The sequence below is a fragment of the Gobius niger genome (genome assembly GCF_951799975.1).
Source record: "Gobius niger genome assembly, chromosome: 2".
Lineage (NCBI taxonomy): Eukaryota > Metazoa > Chordata > Actinopteri > Gobiiformes > Gobiidae > Gobius > Gobius niger.
Window position 1 is genome coordinate 46466240 of NC_136853.1, and position 24389 is coordinate 46490628.

The window sequence follows — 24389 nt, forward strand, 5'->3', positions numbered from 1 at the left end:
TTTTTGTCTTTTTTTATGGATTTTTGTCACTTTTTTTGCTGGATTTTTGTCTTTTTTTAATGGATTTTTGTCTTTTTTTATGGATTTTTGTCACTTTTTTTTGGTGGATTTTTGTCTTTTTTTGCTGGATTTTTGTCTTTTTTTTAATGGATTTTTGTCTTTTTTTTATGGATTTTTGTCTTTTTTTTATGGATTTTTGTCTTTTTTTTATGGATTTTTGTCTTTTTTTTGCTGGATTTTTGTCATTTTTTTGCTGGATTTTTGTCTTTTTTTTGCTGGATTTTTGTCTTTTTTTATGGATTTTTGTCTTTTTTTATGGATTTTTGTCACTTTTTTTTATGGATTTTTTTCTTTTTTTTACGGATTTTTGTCTTTTTTTTATGGATTTTTGTCTTTTTTTTATGGATTTTTGTCTTTTTTTTATGGATTTTTGTCTTTTTTTTGCTGGATTTTTGTCACTTTTTTGATGGTTTTTTGTCTTTTTTTTATGGATTTTTGTCTTTTTTTATGGATTTTTGTCACTTTTTTTGCTGGATTTTTGTCACTTTTTTGCTGGATTTTTGTCACTTTTTTGATGGATTTTTTTAAAGGCAACAAATAATCGTTTGAATAATCGGGATTTCAATTATGACAAAAATAATCGTGATTATTATTTTTTCAATAATCGAGCAGCCCTACTAGATGGAGACCACATGAACACGTGTGAAGGAGGAGAGAGAGAAACGAACAGAGACAGAATGTCAGAGTAAGTTAGCATCGTCGCACACACAGGACATCATGAGTGTGTGTTTGAGCTGTGGCCACAAATGCATGCGTTCTTTTTCGTGTTTAAAGCAGGCAAAGAGTTTTTTTGGAGGAGTAGGTTGCGTTCACGTGACGACATGAAGAGCAATGTATCGGGTTTGTGAATGGTTAGCGCTAGATCGTAGGGCTGTGCAATTAATCGAAATTCGATTACGATTTCGATTACAACAGTAAACGATTACAAAATTAGCATAATCGCAAAAAATCGATTTTAATTTTTTTGTTTAATTTTTAATTTTTGGATTTTTGTCACTTTTTTGCTGGATTTTTGTCTTTTTTTTAAATGGATTTTTGTCTTTTTTTATGGATTTTTGTCACTTTTTTTGCTGGATTTTTGTCTTTTTTTTGCTGGATTTTTGTCTTTTTTTATGGATTTTTGTCTTTTTTTATGGATTTTTGTCTTTTTTTATGGATTTTTGTCTTTTTTTTATGGATTTTTGTCACTTTTTTTAATGGATTTTTGTCACTTTTTTTATGGATTTTTGTCACTTTTTTTGCTGGATTTTTGTCTTTTTTTGCTGGATTTTTGTCTTTTTTTTTATGGATTTTTGTCACTTTTTTTTAATGGATTTTTGTCTTTTTTTGCTGGATTTTTGTCTTTTTTTGCTGGATTTTTGTCTTTTTTTTTATGGATTTTTGTCTTTTTTTTTATGGATTTTTGTCTTTTTTTTATGGATTTTTGTCACTTTTTTTAATGGATTTTTGTCACTTTTTTTATGGATTTTTGTCACTTTTTTTGCTGGATTTTTGTCTTTTTTTGCTGGATTTTTGTCTTTTTTTTTATGGATTTTTGTCACTTTTTTTTAATGGATTTTTGTCTTTTTTTGCTGGATTTTTGTCTTTTTTTGCTGGATTTTTGTCTTTTTTTTTATGGATTTTTGTCTTTTTTTATGGATTTTTGTCTTTTTTTATGGATTTTTGTCACTTTTTTTTATGGATTTTTGTCACTTTTTTTGCTGGATTTTTGTCTTTTTTTTGCTGAGTTTTTGTCTTTTTTTTGCTGGATTTTTGTCTTTTTTTATGGATTTTTGTCTTTTTTTGATGGATTTTTGTCTTTTTTTGATGGATTTTTGTCTTTTTTTTGCTGGATTTTTGTCTTTTTTTATGGATTTTTGTCTTTTTTTTGCTGGATTTTTGTCTTTTTTTTTATGGATTTTTGTCTTTTTTTGCTGGATTTTTGTCTTTTTTTATGGATTTTTGTCTTTTTTTTATGGATTTTTGTCACTTTTTTTGCTGGATTTTTGTCTTTTTTTGCTGGATTTTTGTCTTTTTTTTATGGATTTTTGTCACTTTTTTTGCTGGATTTTTGTCTTTTTTTTGCTGAGTTTTTGTCTTTTTTTTGCTGGATTTTTGTCTTTTTTTATGGATTTTTGTCTTTTTTTGATGGATTTTTGTCTTTTTTTGATGGATTTTTGTCTTTTTTTTGCTGGATTTTTGTCTTTTTTTATGGATTTTTGTCTTTTTTTTGCTGGATTTTTGTCTTTTTTTTATGGATTTTTTGTCACTTTTTTTGCTGGATTTTTGTCACTTTTTTGATGGATTTTTTTAAAGGCAACAAATAATCGTTTGACTAATCGTGATTTCAATTATGACAAAAATAATCGTGATTGTTATTTTTTCAATAATCGAGCAGCCCTACTAGATCGTCTGCTCCGGAGGGACGGTCTGCTGTTTGTATATATCTATCTTTGGTTTGTCTAAAAATACAAATAATCCTAATCCGAACCCTAATCCGTAAGGTTAACCCCTTAACTCCCACCTGAACCGAGCACATTTTCTCCAGTTTGGCTTTACCCCAAATCCAAAAGCTTCTGGAAAAAAAATGTGAAAATAGCAATAAAACAATGATGGAAATGTGACAAAAAAGTGAGAAAACATTGACAAAAAAAGTGACGAAAAATGTATGAAAAAGTGGCAAAAATGTCACAAAAATGTCAAAAAAAAATTGACAAAAAATGTCAAAAATGTGACAAAAAAAATATTAAAAATTGACGAAAAATTGACGAAAAATTGACGAAAAATTGACAAAATGTGACAAAAAATGTATCAAAAATTGACGAAAAAATGACAAAAAAGTGATAAAAAAATTACAAAAATGTGACAAAAATGTGACAAAAAATTACAAAAAATCGATAAAAAAAAATGTCAAAAATGTGACAAAAAAATGATTAAAAATGGACGAAAAAATGACAAAAATGTGATAAAAAATTACAAAAAAGTTACAAAAATGAGTTGAATACCCAACAAAAAAATGTTGGAAAAAAAATCTGATGGCGTGAGGAAAAAGATCCTCTCGGTTCAGGCGGGAGTGAAGAGGTTAACCATTTCCCCGGCCCTATCCTTAATTTGTGTCATGATATCTCACGTTTCCACAGCAGACTGTCCCTCCGGAGCAGAACATCTAGCACTAACCTTTGTGAATCCACTACCAAATAATGATCAATTTCAACATACCGTAAATGCTCTAATACGGGTCGGGGCCTTTATTTACTCAAGGGCATCAGGACCAGGCCTTTATTGGAACCAGGCCACAGTTAGAGACAGGCCTTTATTTCTATTTGAGCAAAACGGACGACCAGGAAAACGAAGAAAAAGGAGATTTGTGTCCATTTGCACCTAAAATATTCGGTTCATTTATTAATGAACATTTCAAACCCTCTCCCAGCGGCTGGAACATCGACGCCTTTTATTTTGTCGGGACAACAGGAAGTGTTTCGTTGCTGTTAGCGGAGCTTTGACATCAGTGTCACTGCAGGTTTCTGTTTCGTTTTTACCGAGGACCGGATTATTTGTTGTTTTCTTGTGTAAAAGGCGAGTTTAGACGGAGCGTTTGTGTTTGTGATCGATCATGAGACTGACCCGAGAGAAGACGAGACGCTCGCGCTGATGGGAGGAGTTATTTTGAGGCGTGGGACTGACCTGCACACGGAGCAGCTGGACGTGCTTTGAAGACGCGATGGAGACTTTATTAAAACCCTGGTGGGTCACACGACATTTGTTTCCCTGTTTCCAAATATGGTCACAGGAGGTTTGAAAAGTGGCTAAATCTGTGTCAAAGTTACGCTGGGATCAGCTCCTCCGCAGCGTCGCCCTCGGCCCGGGTTCAGTTTGTTACTTCCTGCACGTGAGTTTTCATTTACACCAGTATGAGACAAATTCCTAACATGGGGAATATTTCTACAGCTATAGTTTCTAATAAAAGCCCCGGCCTGTTTTAGAGACCGGCTTTAATTTGCCTCCGCCAGCCGCGAACCCGGCCTCTGTCGGAGACCCGGCCTCAGTCGGAGACCCGGCCTCAGTCGGAATACAGGCCAGTATTAGAGCATTTACGGTATGTCTTTCCTCCGGGTGGTCATTTCGATGCCGTAGAGTTATATTTGGGCCCTGCCCTCCGCCTTGTAGAACGTGAACACAACCTATAATGTGATGTATTCATATGTATTTGTACAACACAATTCATAAAAGGTTTGAGTCATTCGTAAAACCGTAAGAGCTAAACAATGAACTCATTGTCAGCCATTTTCAAATCAGAGAGCTCCCACTGCCAGAGATTTTTCAGGATTTTGACCCACAGAAAATGTAGGTCTAGGTCTATGTCAACACGAAACCCACCAAAAGAAAGATTAGACTCTCTTGTTTCATCTAAAAAAGAAGTTTGTTTGTACCTCTTTCCATTCTTTAGTATCGTCTGAAATCACCCAAAATGCAGTTTTCTGACCAAAGAGCAATGCTGCCCCCTAGTGACTCAATAAAACAACTTGTAGTTCTTTTATTGAGTCACTAGGTGGCAGCCTAGGCAGAAAAACTAAGGTTTTAACACCAGACCTGTCAGGCAGTGTATCTCATGTTTGACCCTTATAGACCCTTTAACTGCTGACATCATCAGTGACATCATCAGTGACATCATCAGTGACATCATCTGGAGGCAGGAAGTGATCAAGAGAAATAAGATTAAACTAAAACTAGCGATTATAAGTGCAAAACTACGACTAAAAAATGGGTGCAAGAACAAGAGGAACGACATTTAAGACGATAAAATATGGTTTATCTGACATTTCCAACAACAGTCAGACATAGATACAGACGCATCTCGTCATAGAAGGGGGCGTGGCCTCGCCGAGGGGAAATAGAACCTTTAGAGAGACACACATTTTCACTCTTTTTAGCCATTTTCTGGTGGAATATGAACTTATTTATCACATAAAAATAAAATCAAGTCTAAATCGGGTCCATATGGATATTTTCTCACAGCAGATTGTTCAGATTGTTCTGAAGTGAAAAAACGGCAGTCATAGCAAGCGCTAGCTAGCGTTAGCATGATGCTAACATGTAGCATCAGGTTAGCATTCTCCGTTATTCATGTATTTATGGGCTGTTGAGCCACTTTGCTCCTCCCCATGTCTTTGTATCTTTATTTAGTAGAAACTATATTCATAATTCAGCATTTGTTAAAGTAGTTTTTGAATAATTAGAGAAAGTTTAGATTTTTTCCCCCTTAACTATTTTCAAACATGACCATATATGGGCGATTCCAGAGATGCGTCTGTATCTGTACATAGACATGTTTCAGAACTCATAAAAAAATACATAAGTTATTTCCAAATGACTGTGTTGCGTGTCGAGTCACACTGACACATCCAAACCTTTTGTGAATGTTTGTATATGTGACGGGGGGGGGGGGGGGGCCTGCGGTCGTACCTGGGGTGGGAGCGCACAGTGTTTGTATATGTGACGGGGGGGGCCTGCGGTCGTTAGGGCTGCTCGATTATTGAAAAAATAATAATCACGATTATTTTTGTCATAATTGAAATCACGATTATTCAAACGATTATTTTTTGCCTTTAAAAAAAATCCATCAAAAAAGTGACAAAAATCCATTAAAAAAAAGACAAAAATCCATCAAAAAAAAGACAAAAATCCATCAAAAAAAAGACAAAAATCCAGCAGAAAAAAGACAAAAATCCATCAAAAAAGTGACAAAAATCCATCAAAAAAGTGACAAAAATCCATCAAAAAAGTGACAAAAATCCATCAAAAAAGACAAAAATCCATTAAAAAAAAGACAAAAATCCATCAAAAAAAAGACAAAAATCCATCAAAAAAAAGACAAAAATCCAGCAGAAAAAAGACAAAAATCCATCAAAAAAGTGACAAAAATCCATCAAAAAAGTGACAAAAATCCATCAAAAAAGTGACAAAAATCCATCAAAAAAAAGACAAAAATCCATCAAAAAAGTGACAAAAATCCATCAAAAAAAAGACAAAAATCCATCAAAAAAAAGACAAAAATCCATCAAAAAAAAGATAAAAATCCATCAAAAAAAAGACAAAAATCCAGCAGAAAAGTGACAAAAATCCATAAAAAAAAAGATAAAAATCCATCAAAAAAAAGACAAAAATCCATCAAAAAAGTGACAAAAATCCATCAAAAAAAAGATAAAAATCCATAAAAAAAAGACAAAAATCCATCAAAAAAGTGACAAAAATCCATCAAAAAAATGACAAAAATCCAGCAGAAAAAAGACAAAAATCCATCAAAAAAGTGACAAAAATCCATCAAAAAAGTGACAAAAATCCATCAAAAAAGTGACAAAAATCCATCAAAAAAAATGACAAAAATCCATCAAAAAAGTGACAAAAATCCATCAAAAAAGTGACAAAAATCCATCACAAAAATGACAAAAATCCATCAAAAAAGTGACAAAAATCCATCAAAAAAGTGACAAAAATCCATCACAAAAATGACAAAAATCCATCAAAAAAGTGACAAAAATCCATCAAAAAAAAGATAAAAATCCATCAAAAAAAAGACAAAAATCCATCAAAAAAGTGACAAAAATCCATCAAAAAAGTGACAAAAATCCATCAAAAAAGTGACAAAAATCCATCAAAAAAAATGACAAAAATCCATCAAAAAAGTGACAAAAATCCATCAAAAAAGTGACAAAAATCCATCAAAAAAGTGACAAAAATCCATCAAAAAAAATGACAAAAATCCATCAAAAAAGTGACAAAAATCCATCAAAAAAGTGACAAAAATCCATCACAAAAATGACAAAAATCCATCAAAAAAGTGACAAAAATCCATCAAAAAAGTGACAAAAATCCATCACAAAAATGACAAAAATCCATCAAAAAAGTGACAAAAATCCATCAAAAAAGTGACAAAAATCCATCACAAAAATGACAAAAATCCATCAAAAAAAATGACAAAAATCCAAAAATTTAAAATTAGGATAAAAAAAATAAAAAAAAATAAATAAAAAAAATTATAATCGATTTTTTGTGATTATGCTAATTTTGTAATCGTTTACTGTTGTAATCGAAATCGTAATCGAATTTCGATTAATTGCACAGCCCTAGCGGTCGTACCTGGGGTGGGAGCTCAGTGTTTGTATATGTGACGGGGGGGGGGGGGCTGCAGTCGTACCTGGGGTGGGGGCGCACAGTGTTTGTATATGTGACGGGGGGGGGCTGCAGTCGTACCTGGGGTGGGAGCGCACAGTGTTTGTATATGTGACGGGGGGGGGGCTGCGGTCGTACCTGGGGTGGGGGCGCACAGTGTTTGTATATGTGACGGGGGGGGCTGCGGTCGTACCTGGGGTGGGGGCGCACAGTGTTTGTATATGTGAGGGGGGGGCCTGCGGTCGTACCTGGGGTGGGGGCGCACAGTGTTTGTATATGTGAGGGGGGGGCCTGCGGTCGTACCTGGGGTGGGAGCGCACAGTGTTTGTATATGTGACGGGGGGCCTGCGGTCGTACCTGGGGTGGGAGCACACAGTGTTTGTATATGTGAGGGGGGGGGGCCTGCGGTCGTACCTGGGGTGGGAGCACACAGTGTTTGTATATGTGACGGGGGGGGGCCTGCGGTCGTACCTGGGGTGGGAGCACACAGTGTTTGTATATGTGACGGGGGGGGGGGGGCCTGCGGTCGTACCTGGGGTGGGGGCACAGTGTTTGTATATGTGACGGGGGGGGGGCCTGCGGTCGTACCTGGGGTGGGAGCTCACAGTGTTTGTATATGTGAGGGGGGGGCCTGCGGTCGTACCTGGGGTGGGAGCGCACAGTGTTTGTATATGTGACGGGGGGCCTGCGGTCGTACCTGGGGTGGGAGCACACAGTGTTTGTATATGTGAGGGGGGGGGGCCTGCGGTCGTACCTGGGGTGGGAGCACACAGTGTTTGTATATGTGACGGGGGGGGGCCTGCGGTCGTACCTGGGGTGGGAGCACACAGTGTTTGTATATGTGACGGGGGGGGGGGGCCTGCGGTCGTACCTGGGGTGGGGGCACAGTGTTTGTATATGTGACGGGGGGGGGGCCTGCGGTCGTACCTGGGGTGGGGGCTCACAGTGTTTGTATATGTGAGGGGGGACAAAAAAATCCATCAAAAAAATGACAAAAATCCATAAAAAAAGTGACAAAAATCCATAAAAAAGTGACAAAAATCCATAAAAAAGTGACAAAAATCCATCAAAAAAGTGACAAAAATCCATAAAAAAAGTGACAAAAATCCATAAAAAAGTGACAAAAATCCATAAAAAAGTGACAAAAATCCATAAAAAAGTGACAAAAATCCATAAAAAAAGTGACAAAAATCCATAAAAAAGTGACAAAAATCCATAAAAAAGTGACAAAAATTCATCAAAAAAGTGACAAAAATCCATCAAAAAAATGACAAAAATCCATAAAAAAGTGACAAAAATCCATCAAAAAAGTGACAAAAATCCATAAAAAAAGTGACAAAAATCCATTAAAAAAAAGACAAAAATCCATTAAAAAAAATGACAAAAATCCATCAAAAAATTGACAAAAATCCATCAAAAAAGTGACAAAAATCCATAAAAAAAGTGACAAAAATCCATAAAAAAAGTGACAAAAATCCATAAAAAAGTGACAAAAATCCATAAAAAAGTGACAAAAATCCATCAAAAAAGTGACAAAAATCCATCAAAAAAATGACAAAAATCCATAAAAAAGTGACAAAAATCCATCAAAAAAGTGACAAAAATCCATAAAAAAAGTGACAAAAATCCATTAAAAAAAAGACAAAAATCCATTAAAAAAAATGACAAAAATCCATCAAAAAATTGACAAAAATCCATCAAAAAAGTGACAAAAATCCATTAAAAAAAAGACAAAAATCCATCAAAAAAATGACAAAAATCCATCAAAAAATTGACAAAAATCCATAAAAAAAGTGACAAAAATCCATAAAAAAAGTGACAAAAATCCATAAAAAAGTGACAAAAATCCATAAAAAAGTGACAAAAATCCATCAAAAAAGTGACAAAAATCCATCAAAAAAATGACAAAAATCCATAAAAAAGTGACAAAAATCCATCAAAAAAGTGACAAAAATCCATAAAAAAAGTGACAAAAATCCATTAAAAAAAAGACAAAAATCCATTTAAAAAAATGACAAAAATCCATCAAAAAATTGACAAAAATCCATCAAAAAAGTGACAAAAATCCATTAAAAAAAAGACAAAAATCCATCAAAAATATGACAAAAATCCATCAAAAAAATGACAAAAATCCATCAAAAAAGTGACAAAAATCCATCAAAAAAGTGACAAAAATCCAGAAGAAAAAAGACAAAAATCCATAAAAAAAAGACAAAAATCCATAAAAAAAGTGACAAAAATCCAAAAATTTAAAATTAGAAAAAAAAAAAAGAAATAAAAGAAAAAAAAAAATTAAAATCGATTTTTTGCGATTATGCTAATTTTGTAATCATTTACTGTTGTAATCGAAATCGTAATCGAATTTCGATTAATTGCACAGCCCTAGCGGTCGTACCTGGGGTGGGAGCGCACAGTGTTTGTATATGTGACGGGGGGGGGGCTGCGGTCGTACCTGGGGTGGGGGCGCACAGTGTTTGTATATGTGACGGGGGGGGGCTGCGGTCGTACCTGGGGTGGGAGCTCACAGTGTTTGTATATGTGACGGGGGGGGGCCTGCGGTCGTACCTGGGGTGGGGGCGCACAGTGTTTGTATATGTGACGGGGGGGCTGCGGTCGTACCTGGGGTGGGGGCGCACAGTGTTTGTATATGTGACGGGGGGGGGCTGCGGTCGTACCTGGGGTGGGGCCGCACAGGCTGGGCACAGACAGAGCCGCGTCGCTGGTGTAGGCCGAGCACAGAATGTCACTGGAGGGGGAGGCTTTGAGGGGCTGCAGCACAGACTGGACCCCGGGATCGGCTAACCCTCCTGGGGCTAAGAGAGGCAGCGGGCCGGGGGGCACGGTGGGGACGCTCTGGGCGGATAAAGTGCTTCCTACAAACGGCAACGCGAAGCAGAGACACAAGAGGACAGAAAAACAAGACAAATGAGACAGAAACGGACAAAACGAGGCAGTGCTGGACGGACAGAGACGCTCTGGCACACGGGGGGGGGGCTGCGTTCATGTTCGTCACCTTTTATTTAGATCAGAATTGAGGAAGAGGGCGACTAAAGGTCTATGGAAGAAAAAGTTTTATTATAATGGAGGTGGCCTGGTTTGTGAACTCTGCAAGTGCTGCTCATTCTGAGACACAAATGCTGTTTGAAATTTAAAAAAACAACACAGACAGAATTAGATTTTTTTTGTTTTTTAAACGCTGGGGTGTGTTTGTATGGGGGGCCCTGCCCACTGAGCCCCCTCTTCTGATTCTCCCCTGGCCTGTGGCTCAGTGCTGCAGCTTCGTCCTCCACTCTCGGCTGCACAAAGTTCATAACCAGGAGCCTCTGGACGTCTGAGGTTCTGTTTTATGTCGCATTTGTTACAGTTTCTGACACATGTGAAAGAAAAGTCATGACTTTGTGTATTTCCGTGTTGCGATGTCGCTGTCATGATTTGTCTTTTGTTCCTCTGTTTTGGCATGTTTTGTCTTTGGTCTTGTCCTGTTTTATTTTGACGTGTGTTCTGTCCTTGTGATTTTGCTTTACTTCCCTCGTTACCTGCCGGCCCCGCCCTGATGTGTTTCACCTGCCGGCCCCGCCCTGATGTGTTTCACCTGTGCCCCGCCCTGATGTGTTTCACCTGCCTGCCCCGCCCTGATGTGCTTCACCTGTGCCCCGCCCTGATGTGTTTCACGGCCCTTGCCCCGCCCTGATGTGCTTCACCTGTGCCCCGCCCTGATGTGTTTCACCTGTGCCCCGCCCTGATGTGCTTCACCTGTGCCCCGCCCTGATGTGTTTCACCTGTGCCCCGCCCTGATGTGTTTCACCTGTGCCCCGCCCTGATGTGTTTCACCTGTGCCCCGCCCTGATGTGTTTCACCTGTGCCCCGCCCTGATGTGCTTCACCTGTGCCCCGCCCTGATGTGCTTCACCTGTGCCCCGCCCTGATGTGTTTCACCTGTGCCTCCCCTGATGTGTTTCACCTGTGCCCCGCCCTGATGTGTTTCACCTGTGCCCCGCTCTGATGTGTTTCACCTGTGCCTCCCCCTGATGTGTTTCACCCGTGCCCCGCCCTGATGTGTTTCACCCCGATGCCCCGCCCTGATGTGTTTCACCTGTGCCCCGCCCTGATGTGTTTCACCTGTGCCCCGCCCTGATGTGTTTCACCTGTGCCCCGCCCTGATGTGTTTCACCTGTGCCCCGCCCTGATGTGTTTCACCTGTGCCCCGCCCTGACGTGTTACACCTGTGCCCCGCCCTGATGTGTCTCAACTGTGCCCCGCCCTGATGTGCTTCACCTGTGCCCCGCCCTGATGTGTTTCACCTGTGCCCCGCCCTGATGTGTTTCACCTGTGCCCCGCCCTGATGTGTTTCACCTGTGCCCCGCCCTGATGTGTTTCACCTGTGCCCCGCCCTGATGTGCTTCACCTGTGCCCCGCCCTGATGTGCTTCACCTGTGCCCCGCCCTGATGTGTTTCACCTGTGCCCCGCCCTGATGTGTTTCACCTGTGCCCCGCCCTGATGTGTTTCACCTGTGCCCCGCCCTGATGTGTTTCACCTGAGCCCCGCCCTGATGTGTTTCACTTGTGCCCCGCCCTGATGTGTTTCACCTGTGCCCCGCCCTGATGTGCTTCACCTGTGCCCCGTTTCCTCTTGCATTTATACCCCTGTGTTTCCCTCGTCCTTTGTCGCGTCATTGTCTACGTCAGCCCGGTCTGTTTCAGTTTTGTCATTTTGGTTTTCATTGTTCATTAAACATTGCCAGTTTTTGTTGCAGTCCTGCATTTTGGGTTTTACTTTCTTCACTCCACCTCACATCATGGCAGTCGCTTCGCATCATAAGCTTCGTTAGAGCTCCGCTTTTTTCCATTTTTTAATTTTGATCTTTGTCTGTGAATATGAGGCCAAATTACAATCAAATAAAGAGCAGCTGATCAGAAACCTGAAAAGCAGAAGCTGATCCTAGAGCCACGATCTGCCTGACTATTGTTTAACCCTTTCTTGTTAGGGCCATACATGTGTTTATTTGGGTTTAACTCAGCCTCTACAAGGTGTACATGGCGAATCTTGGTACCAAAATAAACTTTATCCTTGGGACTTTTTGTTACAGTGAAAAACAATTTTAAAAAAATTACAGTTTGTGAGTAAAAATTAGATTGAAACAGAAAAATCAAAATTCCGCCTGAATAAAAAACACATATTTGCACCTAAAAATGCTCTTTCTCTGTCTGTGCTGAAGCGGATAAGAACAGAAATGGAAAAAATCAATATAATGTGTGCTCCCTGTAGTCAGCACAGTACCAGTAGGTCAAAACACTAAAGTTATACAAGCTTTATAAAAAAAAAAGTCCAGGCGGAATCTGACTGTGCCAAATTGTGCCAAATTAAAAAAAAAAATAATAATTTTTACTTTTTCTTTTTCTTTCTTTTTTTACAGAAATTAAGTGTTTTACTCATAGGGACATATCGGGTCACAAAATTGTATTCCCTGTCTAAAAAATTAACACAATTTTTTTCAAAAACATTACACAATAGCATTTATTTGTCACTGACCAAAATATGTACAACGAATGATGACAAACTGACATATTGTGGCTGTTTGAGGATCTGTTGATTTGAAATTGGAGTGGATGAATGTGTTGCTGAGAGTCCACTGAACACAGAGAGGTGAAAAATATGACTGACAGTATTTGTATGTGAAAGTTATGGCCCCGGAGATGCAGACACAAGGGGGGCGGAGCCAAATATGTCTCTTTAGAGCTTAAGGGGTACATCCTGCTGTGAGTGAGGCTGCACGGGCTCCTTTTGATTGTGAAACGTGGACATCAGCGAGTTCACCTGACGAGGAAACTGAACTCTTTTAATGCATCAGCGAATATTTTAAGCAACTTTTATCGTTCTTTTATTGAAAGCGTCTTAACCTTTTCTTTTATTTGCTGGTTTGAAGGTCAGTCTGAACCACATTGTCAAAGTGTCAGATTCCTGGTGTGCGTTTGAAGACCTCGCCTCACTCTGGAAGAAAAGAGTCGTCCAAAAGACTCCATCGATTTTGCTTCAACAAAACCATGTCTTGCGGTCGCACTTTACTCTGATGCCTCCGGGGGGCGATGTGTCGTCCCCCAACAGAAAAGAAACAGCTCTTCAAAGTCCTTCATTCCGACTGTTGTCAGTAGGGCCGATTATTGAAAAAATAATAATCACGATTATTTTTGTCATAATTGAAATCACGATTATTCAAACGATTATTTGTTGACAAAAATCCATCAAAAAAGTGACAAAAATCCATCAAAAAAGTGACAAAAATCCATCAAAAAAGTGACAAAAATCCAGCAAAAAAAGACAAAAATCCATCAAAAAAAGACAAAAATCCAGCAAAAAAGTGACAAAAATCCATCAAAAAAATGACAAAAATCCAGCAAAAAAGTGACAAAAATCCAGAAAAAAAGTGACAAAAATCCAGCAAAAAAATGACAAAAATCCAGCAAAAAAGTGACAAAAATCCAGAAAAAAAGTGACAAAAATCCAGCAAAAAAGTGACAAAAATCCATCAAAAAAGTGACAAAAATCCAGCAAAAAAAGTGACAAAAATCCAGCAAAAAAATGACAAAAATCCATCAAAAAAGTGACAAAAATCCAGCAAAAAAGTGACAAAAATCCATCAAAAAAGTGACAAAAATCCATCAAAAAAGTGACAAAAATCCATCAAAAAAGTGACAAAAATCCATCAAAAAAAGACAAAAATCCATCAAAAAAGTGACAAAAATCCATCAAAAAAGTGACAAAAATCCATCAAAAAAGTGACAAAAATCCAGCAAAAAAAGACAAAAATCCATCAAAAAAGTGACAAAAATCCATCAAAAAAGTGACAAAAATCCAGCAAAAAAAGTGACAAAAATCCAGCAAAAAAATGACAAAAATCCATCAAAAAAGTGACAAAAATCCATCAAAAAAGTGACAAAATCCATCAAAAAAGTGACAAAAATCCATCAAAAAAAGACAAAAATCCATCAAAAAAGTGACAAAAATCCAGCAAAAAAGTGACAAAAATCCAGCAAAAAAAGGACAAAAATTAAAAAATTAAAAATTAGAAAAAAAATTAGAAAAAAAATGTTAAAAAAACAAAAATGTAAAAATGTAAAAAAAAAAAATTATAATCGATTTTTGGCGATTATGCTAATTTTGTAATCGTTTACTGTTGTAATCGAATTTCGATTAATTGCACAGCCCTAGTTGTCAGAAACTTAAATGACAACATCTAGGAAGGCAGAGTTTATCTTTTTTTCCCGGTCCCCTTGTGTCCTGATGCTCTTACAGTTCAGGACGTCTGTATGTGGTCGTATGTGTCTCCATTTACTGTTTTTTGTGACCAGAGAGCAGTGAACAGAACTGCCCATTGGGATGAATATAGTTGTTTTGATTTGATTTGATTTGATTCACACGCCGCCTCGAAAAGGAGCGACATACGGACTCTCATTCACGTAGAGATGGAAACAGGGTCTGTAGGACGATGGTTGGATTCTTGGTCAAAGACTGTTACAGTTTAAGGGAAATATTTACCAATTATTTTGCTGCATTGTATTAAACTGATCCAGAGCAACAGCTGTGTTTTGTTTTGTTGTGTTTGAATAACTGCCCGTCCTCAATCACTTTGACGTTTGTAACATGAATGCAACCCACAAACACTCAGCACATGAACGCACACACGAAGATCTTTACAGAGTTTGTAGCTCGTCTAGAGAAAGTAAAACTAGATTTCTCTGAGCTAAACCTACTGGAAACTTCCTCCCCACACCATCCTCCACTGCGTACCTTGGGGTAATGGACTTTTGCTCCCGTGTGTGGAGCTCGTTCTGGAGGACTTTGAGGATTTGCTTTTCGTAGGTCGCCTCCTTCTGCCCGTCAGTGGAACTACAGGAGGCAGGACCGTGGCTGGAGGAACCTGTTGTCCGGAAAACGAAGACCGGCGTGAGATGATGCTTCCTGCAGCGTTAAAACATCAGGGTGAAGATACAAAATGGGACGAACCTTTCCGAGTCTGGAAAAAAGACCTTCGATTTCCTCTTTCTGGCGGCAGTGGAGGGCCTGAATCTCCATCATGTGCCTGCAAAATAGGTTAGAACTTTAACAGCCACATTAGATCGATGATGTCTGGAGGTAAACCAGACCAAGAGCCACAGCAGCGAGGTGAAGCTGAACAGTTCGTCTCCAAACTCAGTAGGAGCCGCTAAACTCTGCTCGTGGTTGAAATGTGGCTGGAAAAGGTGGTTGTGGTGAACTTTTGGTGATGTAAAGTCGTGCTGTTTCGTGTGTGGGGCTGTGGCCGTGAAATGAGTCGTTTGTGCCGCTGGTTTAACCTCTTAACTCCCACCTGAACATGTTTTCTCCTGTTCTCCAAATGTAAAAGCTTCTTCAAAACAGCGATAAAAAAACGAGAAGAAAATGAGGATGAACAAAAAAGTTACAAAAATCCCAAAAAAATGACAAAAATCCAGCAAAAAATCCCACAAAAATCCAGCAAAAAAAACAACACAAAAATCCAGCCAAAAAATGACAAAAATCCAGTAAAAAAATGACAAAAATCCAGCAGAAAAAAGACAAAAATCCAGCAGAAAAATGATAAAAATCCAGCAAAAAAATGACAAAAATCCAGCAAAAAATGACAAAAATCCAGCAGAAAAAAGACAAAAATCCAGCAAAAAATGATAAAAATCCAGCAAAAAAAATGACAAAAATCCAGCAGAAAAATGATAAAAATCCAGCAAAAAAATGACAAAAATCCATCAAAAAAATGACAAAAATCCAGCAAAAAAATGACAAAAATCCAGCAAAAAAATGACAAAAATCCAGCAAAAAATGACTAAAATCCAGCAAAAAAATGACAAAAATCCAGCAAAAAATTACAAAAATCCAGCAGAAAAATTACAAAAATCCAGCAGAAAAAACAAAAATTCAGTAAAAAAAATGATAAAAATCCAGCAGAAAAATGACAAAAATCCAGCAAAAAAATGACAAAAATCCAGCAAAAAAATGACAAAAATCCAGCAAAAAAATGATAAAAATCCAGCAAAAAAAAGACAAAAATCCAGCAGAAAAATTAGAAAAATCCAGCAGAAAAATGACAAAAATCCAGCAAAAAAATGACAAAAATCCAGCAAAAAAAGACAAAAATTCAGCAAAAAAAATGACAAAAATCCAGCAAAAAAATGACAAAAATCCAGCAAAAAAAGACAAAAATTCTGCAAAAAAATGACAAAAATCCAGCAAAAAAATGACAAAAATCCAGCAAAAAAATGACAAAAATCCAGCAAAAAAAGACAAAAATTCAGCAAAAAAAGACAAAAATTCAGCAAAAAAAAAAGACAAAAATTCAGCAAAAAACGAAACAAAAATCCAGCCGAAAAAAGTGACGACAATGGCTAAGAGGAGAGAACGCATGTGGTTTTGGCGAGTGGTAAGAGGTTAACATAGAAGTGAAAAAAGGAGGCGCGGCGGTGTTTTCCTGTCTTTATATCACTCTGTCATTCACATTTGTGTCGGTAAAATCACCCACGTTTCTCCTGTTTGATTTCCTACGACTGAAGTCTAGTCGCGTCTTTCTACCGCCCACAATACACGACCCCCCCACACTACACGATTCCAACGTCAGTCATAAAGTGGTGCAGTGTGAGCCGACCTGCACAGTACGTAACAGATAAAGGTCGTACTTCTCTCGGAGGCGGTTGACCTCTCGTTGGAAATCCTCGTCCTCGAACTCGGAGTCGTTGTCGCTGCTCAGGTAGGAGTTGTTGAAGGAGTTGTTGAGACTGGGCAGAGACGCTTTATGAGGGGACTCGCGGCTGCTGGGGCCGTTGGCGGCGGGCGTGGGCGGGGCCTGTGGAGGAGGCGGGCTCTTCTGGGGAGGCTTCTGGGGCTCAGCGCTCTGCTCCAGGGCACGGCTGACGGAGAACCGGCCGACGCGGGATTCAGTGTTTCTGGTTACCTAAAAAAAACACAAAAAAACAATGTTTATTATCCTTTGTTTTTTTAACCTCTTAACTCCCGCCTGAACCGAGAGGATCTTTTTCCTCACGTCAGAGTTTTTTTCCATCATTTTTTTGTTGGGTATTCAACTCATTTTTGTAACTTTTTTGTCATTTTTTTTGGTCATTTTTTATCACATTTTTGTAATTTTTTTTGTCATTTTTGGCAAATATTTGTAATTGTTTTGAAAAATTTTAATACATTTTTGTCATTTTTTTTTCAAATTTTTATCACATTTTTGTCAATTTTTGGTCACTTTTTGTCAAATTTTTAGTCATTTTTTTGTCAATTTTTTGTCATTTTTTTGTCATTTTTTTGTCTTTTTTTTGTCATTTTTTGTCCATTTTTTTGGTCATTTTTTGTCAATTTTCTATCACATTTTTGTCATTTTTCCGTCTATTTTTAGTCATTTTTTGTCACATTTTCGTCATTTTTTAAATCAAATTTTTGGTCATTTTTTAGTCCATTTTTGTCACATTTTTGTCTTTTTTTTTGTCATTTTTTTGGTATTTTTTTTGTCAATTTATGTCAATTTCTTGTGACATTTTTGTGACATTTTTGCCACTTTTTCATCAATTTTTCGTCACTTTTTTGTCACATTTCCATCATTGTTTTCATCTCAGTTTTGTTGCTATTTTCACACCTTTTTTCCCGAAGCTTTTGGATTGGGGTAAAGCCAAACAGGAGAAAACGTGCTCGGTTCAGGCGGGAGTTTAGGGGTGAAGCACCTCAGCCTCTACAAGGTAAAAAGGCACCGACCTGAAAGCGTCCGATGGTGGTGGTGGGTTTGGGGGAGGGGCACGGGGAGGGAAACGGGGAGGGCTGGCGGGATCCTGCTCCCAGAGGCCTTTGGGGCAGCCCGTCCACCACGTCTGCGGCTGGTCCCGGTCTGAGAGGGGACAGGGTGGCCTTGTGCAGCGTGTTCTCGGGGCTGGACGGGGTGGAGATGGAGGTGGACGAGGAGGAAGTGGAGGAGTCGGAGCAGGGTGCACGGGCGGCAGGAGGCTCCTCGGGGGCCACGGAGACCTAAGAGATGCACACGATAACAAGGCAATGATTCAGGCGCTCAGGTAAACTGCTGAGGCGGCAAGTGACGAAAAATTGATGAAAAAGTGGCAAAAATGTCACAAGAAATTGACAAAAAAATGACAAAAATGTGACGAAAAAATGACAAAAATGTGATAAAAATTTGACCAAAAAAAAAGACAAAAATGCGATTAAAATATGAGAAAAAATTGACAAAAAAGTGATTAAAATGTGACAAAAAATGAGAAAAATGTGACAAAAATGTGACAAAAAATGACAAAAAAAATGACAAAAATGGGACAAAAAATGACAAAAAAATGAGAAAAATGTGATTAAAATTTGACAAAAAATGAGAGAAATGTGACAAGAAATGACAAAATGACAAAAATGTGACAAAATGTGACAAAAATGTGACAAAAAATGACCAAAAAAATGAGAAAAATGTGACAAAAATGTGACAAAAAATGAGAAAAATGTGACAAAAAATGACCAAAAAAATGACAAAAATGTGACAAAAATGTGACAAAAAATGTGACAAAAAATGAGAAAAATGTGACAAAAATGTGACAAAAAATTACAAAAAAATTACAAAAAAATGAGAAAAATGTGACAAAAATGTGACAAAAAATGAGAAAAAAAATGAGAAAAATGTGACAAAATATGAGAAAAATTTGACAAAAATGTGATTAAAATTTGACAAAAAATAAGAAAAATGTGACAAAAAATGACAAAAAAATGACATAAAATGAGAAAAATGTGACAAAAAAATGACCAAAAAATTATTTAAAAAATGACAAAAAAGTTACAAAAATGAGTTGAATACCCAACAAAAAAATGATGGAGAAAAAAAAATCTGATGACGTGAGGAAAAAGATCCTCTCGGTCCAGGCGGGAGTTAAGAGGTTAAAAAAAAAAAAGTCACCACCAAAAAAACGGCCACACGCCTTGACTCGTTGTGGCTTTGTTTCTTTTCTTTTTTTTTTTTTTTTATATATACTATACCTGTGCGCATCTGTTGCTCAAATAAACTAAACTAAACTAAAATAGTTACACTTAAAGCAACACTGAGTAACTTATTTGTCCCTCTGGGGGTAATACAAGTGTCATGGGATGATTGGAGGGTCTTTCATCTCCCTGGTGTCTCTGGCCAGACAACCACAATTTCAACTTCGCTGCCTCTGGGTCGGAGCCACCAATATACACTAATGGAATCATGAAGAAGAAACTAACAGGCTAACTGCAGGCTAGCTCCCCAGTATTTACAACAAAGGATGTACAATATCCCTTCCCTTGTCTTTTCTGTCAGCGTAGGATTTACTCTCACGGACAATTAATGAGTAAAAAAACGTAACATGCTACGACACCTGCAGCGGCGCTTGTGGCCTCTAGGGGCACGAGTTCTGCTGTATCAAGCTAAACTAACTAACTAAAGATACAAAGGCACAGAGAGGAGCAAAGTTCAACAGCCCATTAATACTTTAAAAACGGACGCTAACATAATGCACCGTGTTAGCAAAAAGAAAACGCAACATGCTATGACACCTGCAGTGGCGTTTATGGCCTGTAGGGGCATGAGTTACCTAGTACTGCTTATAGATAAAACAACTGCAACAGTTTTATTAACAAGTAAACTAAGATTTTTTTTAATCTGATTTTGAGTGTGGTGATTTCATTTGATCTTAATTTAAGTGTAAAGATACATTCTAGGTAACCTGGCTAACCTGGCTAACCTGGCTGCTGTGTGCGCTGGAATCATATGGAGCTGCACAGCAGCCTAGGGACCATGGCCCAAATTTTCGCATGGATTTGGGAACCAATCACAGAGCGAGGGCGAGATGATGACGAGCTATTCGATATACAGAAGCTTGTAGTTTATTTACGGATAAATAAAAGTTTATTTACGGATCCAACATGACAGCAGCAGACGCGATGGTATTTTTCGATGAAGCTTTGTGTTCTAAATAATTTAGCTCAAAAGTTTACAGCGGGTACGTCATACGTCATCTCATACGATGATACGATTGGCCATGGCTACGTGCAGACGCATGATAGACTTTTTTTTTCGTATCGCCCAATAAACGACTATGGACGATCGTAAACCACACCTCTCTTGTGATTTTAGTCTGGTGTTAGCCAGACTACATTATAGGGGGATTTTCTTGACAATATCAAGACTGAATGGATAAAAAGCAAAATACAGAAACCACGACCTTCAAGGTAAAAGACTCCGGGTGAACAGAACATGGTTAAAGGCTCAAGAAATGTCATAAACGTCCAGGTTTCCATAAATACCTTAAATCTTCCCAGTCTGATTTCTCCAGTGGGCGCAGGAGCAGGAGTCGGGGATGAACAAGTGCGGAATTCTTCTTCCAATGGAAAGGGAACTGACGGAGGAAGACAAATGGTCAGAAAGAACCAATGGATGAAGAGTCGCTACAGCTATTTATTGACTGAACATAATTAAATAAGGAAAATTAGTTTGCTCATACATGTCTGTGCAATTCCAGTGTTCGAGAGGATCTGAAAGAAGAAAACAAAGTTAATCTGGGGAAACATTTGCTCATCTTAAGTGAAAGAGGAGACTCACTTGGGCGTGTGAGCTCATGGGAACCGTCTCTGGGCTTAAGGCTCGTCTCAGCTGGGCATCCAGGTCCTCCAAAGGCTGCTGCGACTGATGAGCCACAATTAGAGCGGTTATTAGTAGCAGGGAGGCACCGATCCGATACTGGATATAATCATATGATATCGGGTATCGGCCACAAATATCCGATACTGAACAGACACCAGTTTTGGCTCTGACCATTTTAAAAACACAACTTTCACCGACTAAACCTCAGTGAATGTGGGCATGCTGTACGCCGCGGCAGCATGCTAACGCTAGCGGCAGCATGCTAACGCTAGCGGCAGCATGCTAAAGCTAGCGGCAGCATGCTAACGCTAATGAGAACAAATCAAGGTTGGGTCAGAAACTGTGATAAAAACTGTAATAAAATCAAACTGACCACTGCTGGAGCGGCCGAGAGTTTGTATTTTAGTTTTTGAAACGCTGTTAAAGCAGCACTAAGTAACTCCTGCCCCCGGAGGCCATAAGCGCAACTGCAGCTGTCGTAGCAAGCTGCATTTTTTTAACTTTAAACTTTACATTTACATGAATTCTGCTTTTGTCAGTCCCACAGCCCCAGTCTATATCACACTACAATGATGACAAACCTTCTGTTGGTCTGTAAATGCAGTAAATTAGAATAACTGCCTTGTATAAAATGTCTCTCTCAAAATGGCTGTAGTGAATGTCTTGAAATAGGCCTCTGTCTCTTTAAGAACCTCTGAGCCTTTAGACACGCCCCCTCCACACGCTGTCTGTGGCATCAGTGGGGAGGGGGTTCTGCTGAGGAGCAGTGGTTGGTTACTCGGCTGGTGACGAAAGCTCGGAGGCGTCTCCAGGAGGTGGGGGCGTTCCTAGGAGGACTCAGGCAAACCTATCCCTAAAATGGCCGCCATCAGAGTTTTTACAGATTACTCAGAAATACGTGAATGTGCCAAGGCAACACTTCAGCCATGTTTTTAATGAGGGAGTGACAGAATAACATGATGGAAAGCTGGAAAAAGTCCATTTTGCAGAATACCCCCCCTTTAACACTTGAACTTTATGTGAGTTCTTTATATTAATGTCCCTAAAACCCTGTCATGAAGCCAAGGACATAAAAAAGTCCAGTGATCCGAGTTAGATGTTTAGTTTAGTCACTGATAAAACTAATAATTGCTCTGTAACCCCATGAGAAAAGATCTTATTAAAAACTTTTTTCCACTCAGAGAAAGACACGTTTAAGAAAGTCTCTCGGTTTAATATCAGATATCGGCCGATACTCAAACCCCCAGTATCAGTATCGGCTTTGGAAGCACTAAAGCTGGATCAGTGCGTCTCTAGTGATTAGCAGTGTCAGTCTTTGTTACAATACGTGAAGAAAAAGCACATTTATTTATTTAGAATGTTGTATTATAGTACATGTACTGGTGCTCACAAAAAAGATCAGACTCAAGATCAGGGCTGGGCACCGTAAACAAACTTCCACTCCGATACTTTAACAATACTTTTCGATCCCTGAACGATACTTTTTCTGACGCTAAAATATTTGCCATTGAGAACCAGAAACCAGAACGAGAATGGGTGAAAACTGGAAGAAACTGTGGCAAAAATAAAGAATTTTTTTTTTAATAAATTGGTCAAAAAAATGGTTAAGTAATTAAAAAAATAGCAAAAATTTGAAAAAATAAATAAATAAAATGCGAAAAAATTGCGGGAAAAACAAATTGGCAAAACACTGACAAAAAAATTGAAGAAATCGGGAAAAGTGTGGTGAAAATATGGAAAAAAGCTGAAACAGTCACTTCCTTTAACTCTGGATCAACAGCATCAAAACTTGGATCTAAAGATAAAAGATTTATTTCCGATATCGGTCGAAACCTAAACTTTTTTCTGATTCCAGACACGTATAACCGAACCCAGGCCTCCTCAAGACGGAGAAACTCACTACATCAACAAAGGTGTTGTTGAAATCCCCGAGCTTCACAGTTTCCCAGAGCCGTGGGAGGATGTTTTAGTTAGGGGGCGCTGAGGGACAAAATGTACCCCCAAAATACTTTTCCTGTGCATAAATCCTATTTATTAACCTCTTAACTCCCGCCTGAACCGAGAGCATTTTCTCCAGTTCAGCTTTACCCAAATCCCGTAGGCCAGTGTAACGCCTCATTTGAAAGACCTGCAAAACTAAATGGATCTTTTTCCTCACGGCAGATTTTTTTTCATCACTTTTTTTGGGCAGTCAAATTATTCGCATTTTTTTGTCCATTTTTTCTTACTTTTTTACTCAATTTTTTGTCAATTTTTGTCATTTTTTCGTAAATTTTGTCTCACTTTTTTGTCAAATTATTCGCATATTTTTGTCAAATTCTTATCACTTTTTCGTCCATTTTTTCTCAATTTTTCTTCAAAATTTTCTTCAAAATTTTCTCAAATTTTTCTCACTTTTTTACTCAAATTTTTGTCCATTTTTGTCATTTTTTTGTAAATTTTTTTCTACATTTTTTGTCACTTTTTCATAATTTTTTTCTCACTTTTCTGTCAAATTTTTCTCACTTTTTTGTAATTTTTTTGTAAATTTTTTGTCACTTTTTCGTCAAATTATTCGCATTTTTTTGTCAAATTCTTATCACTTTTTCGTAAATTTTTTCTCAATTTTTCTTCAAATTTTTCTCAAATTTTTCTCACTTTTTTACTAAATTTTTTGTCCATTTTTGTCATTTTTTTGTACATTTTTTTGTCAAATTTTTGTCATTTTTTTTGTCAAATTTTTGTCCATTTTTGACATTTTTTGTAAATTGTTTTGTCACTTTTTCGTCAAATTATTCACATTTTTTTGTCAAATTCTTATCACTTTTTCTCACTTTTTTACTCAATTTTTTGTCACTTTTTGTACATTTTTTCTCCATTTTTTGTCAAATTTTTCTCACTTTTCTGTAATTTTTTGTCACATTTCCATCCTTGTTTTCGTCTCAGTTTTGTCGCTATTTTCACACCTTTTTTCCACAAGCTTTTGGATTGGGGTAAAGCTGGAGAAAATGTGCTTCGGTTCAGGTGGGACTTAAGAGGTTGATATTGCCTGCAGTTCACAAACTATCCACCAGGGGGTGCCGCAGCGCCCTCAGCACCCTGGGTTCCCGCGGCCTTGCAGTTTCCCCATACTCTTATTCCACTTTCCCCCTGTATTTAAACACAGGCCGTACCAAGAAAACAATAAACAAACACCTGATTGAGTCCAGAGAAGGGCGGCAGCAGTTCTGAAGGAGGAGAGCTGGCCTTTACTCCCAGAAAGACGTGATGACGAGGAAAAGGAGGAGAAGGAGAGAAATGCCGCACAGTTAAAAGAAGGTTAACAGAAATTCACATGCTTGTCAGTCAAAAAAAATAAAAAAAATAAAGTGAAAACAGCAGATGGGAAGTCTTGAAAAGATGCTCAGTCGAGGAAGAGCCGAGACTCACCGAGACTCTGGACACTGGAGTTTTGGATGGAGTCGTCTGACCGAAAGGCGGGGCTGGATTAACTGTGCAATAAACAAAGTTGCATAATGTTACTAGTGATGTAGGTCAAGATTGGATCAAA

At 38.1% G+C, this 24389-nt stretch overlaps 1 protein-coding gene across 7 annotated transcripts in view; it reads right to left on the reverse strand.

The window, feature by feature from the left end:
* LOC306960112 (serine/threonine-protein kinase WNK1-like) overlaps positions 1-24389 on the reverse strand; it is a 49449-nt gene that overhangs the window by 21994 nt on the left and 3066 nt on the right. For 5 of the 7 annotated variants that reach the window (XM_079552441.1, XM_079552440.1, XM_079552437.1 and 2 more), the window contains exons 2-11: positions 24269-24330; positions 24035-24085; positions 20819-20902; positions 20721-20751; positions 20524-20615; positions 17965-18231; positions 16890-17164; positions 15211-15286; positions 14995-15124; positions 9885-10082 (exon numbers count right to left, since the gene is read on the reverse strand). In XM_079552441.1, the coding sequence (XP_079408567.1) occupies positions 9885-10082; positions 14995-15124; positions 15211-15286; positions 16890-17164; positions 17965-18231; positions 20524-20615; positions 20721-20751; positions 20819-20902; positions 24035-24085; positions 24269-24330 (1266 nt within the window). The remainder of the gene's footprint in view (positions 1-9884; positions 10083-14994; positions 15125-15210; positions 15287-16889; positions 17165-17964; positions 18232-20523; positions 20616-20720; positions 20752-20818; positions 20903-24034; positions 24086-24268; positions 24331-24389) is intronic. The other 2 variants (XM_079552439.1, XM_079552442.1) reach the window with 2 other exon arrangements.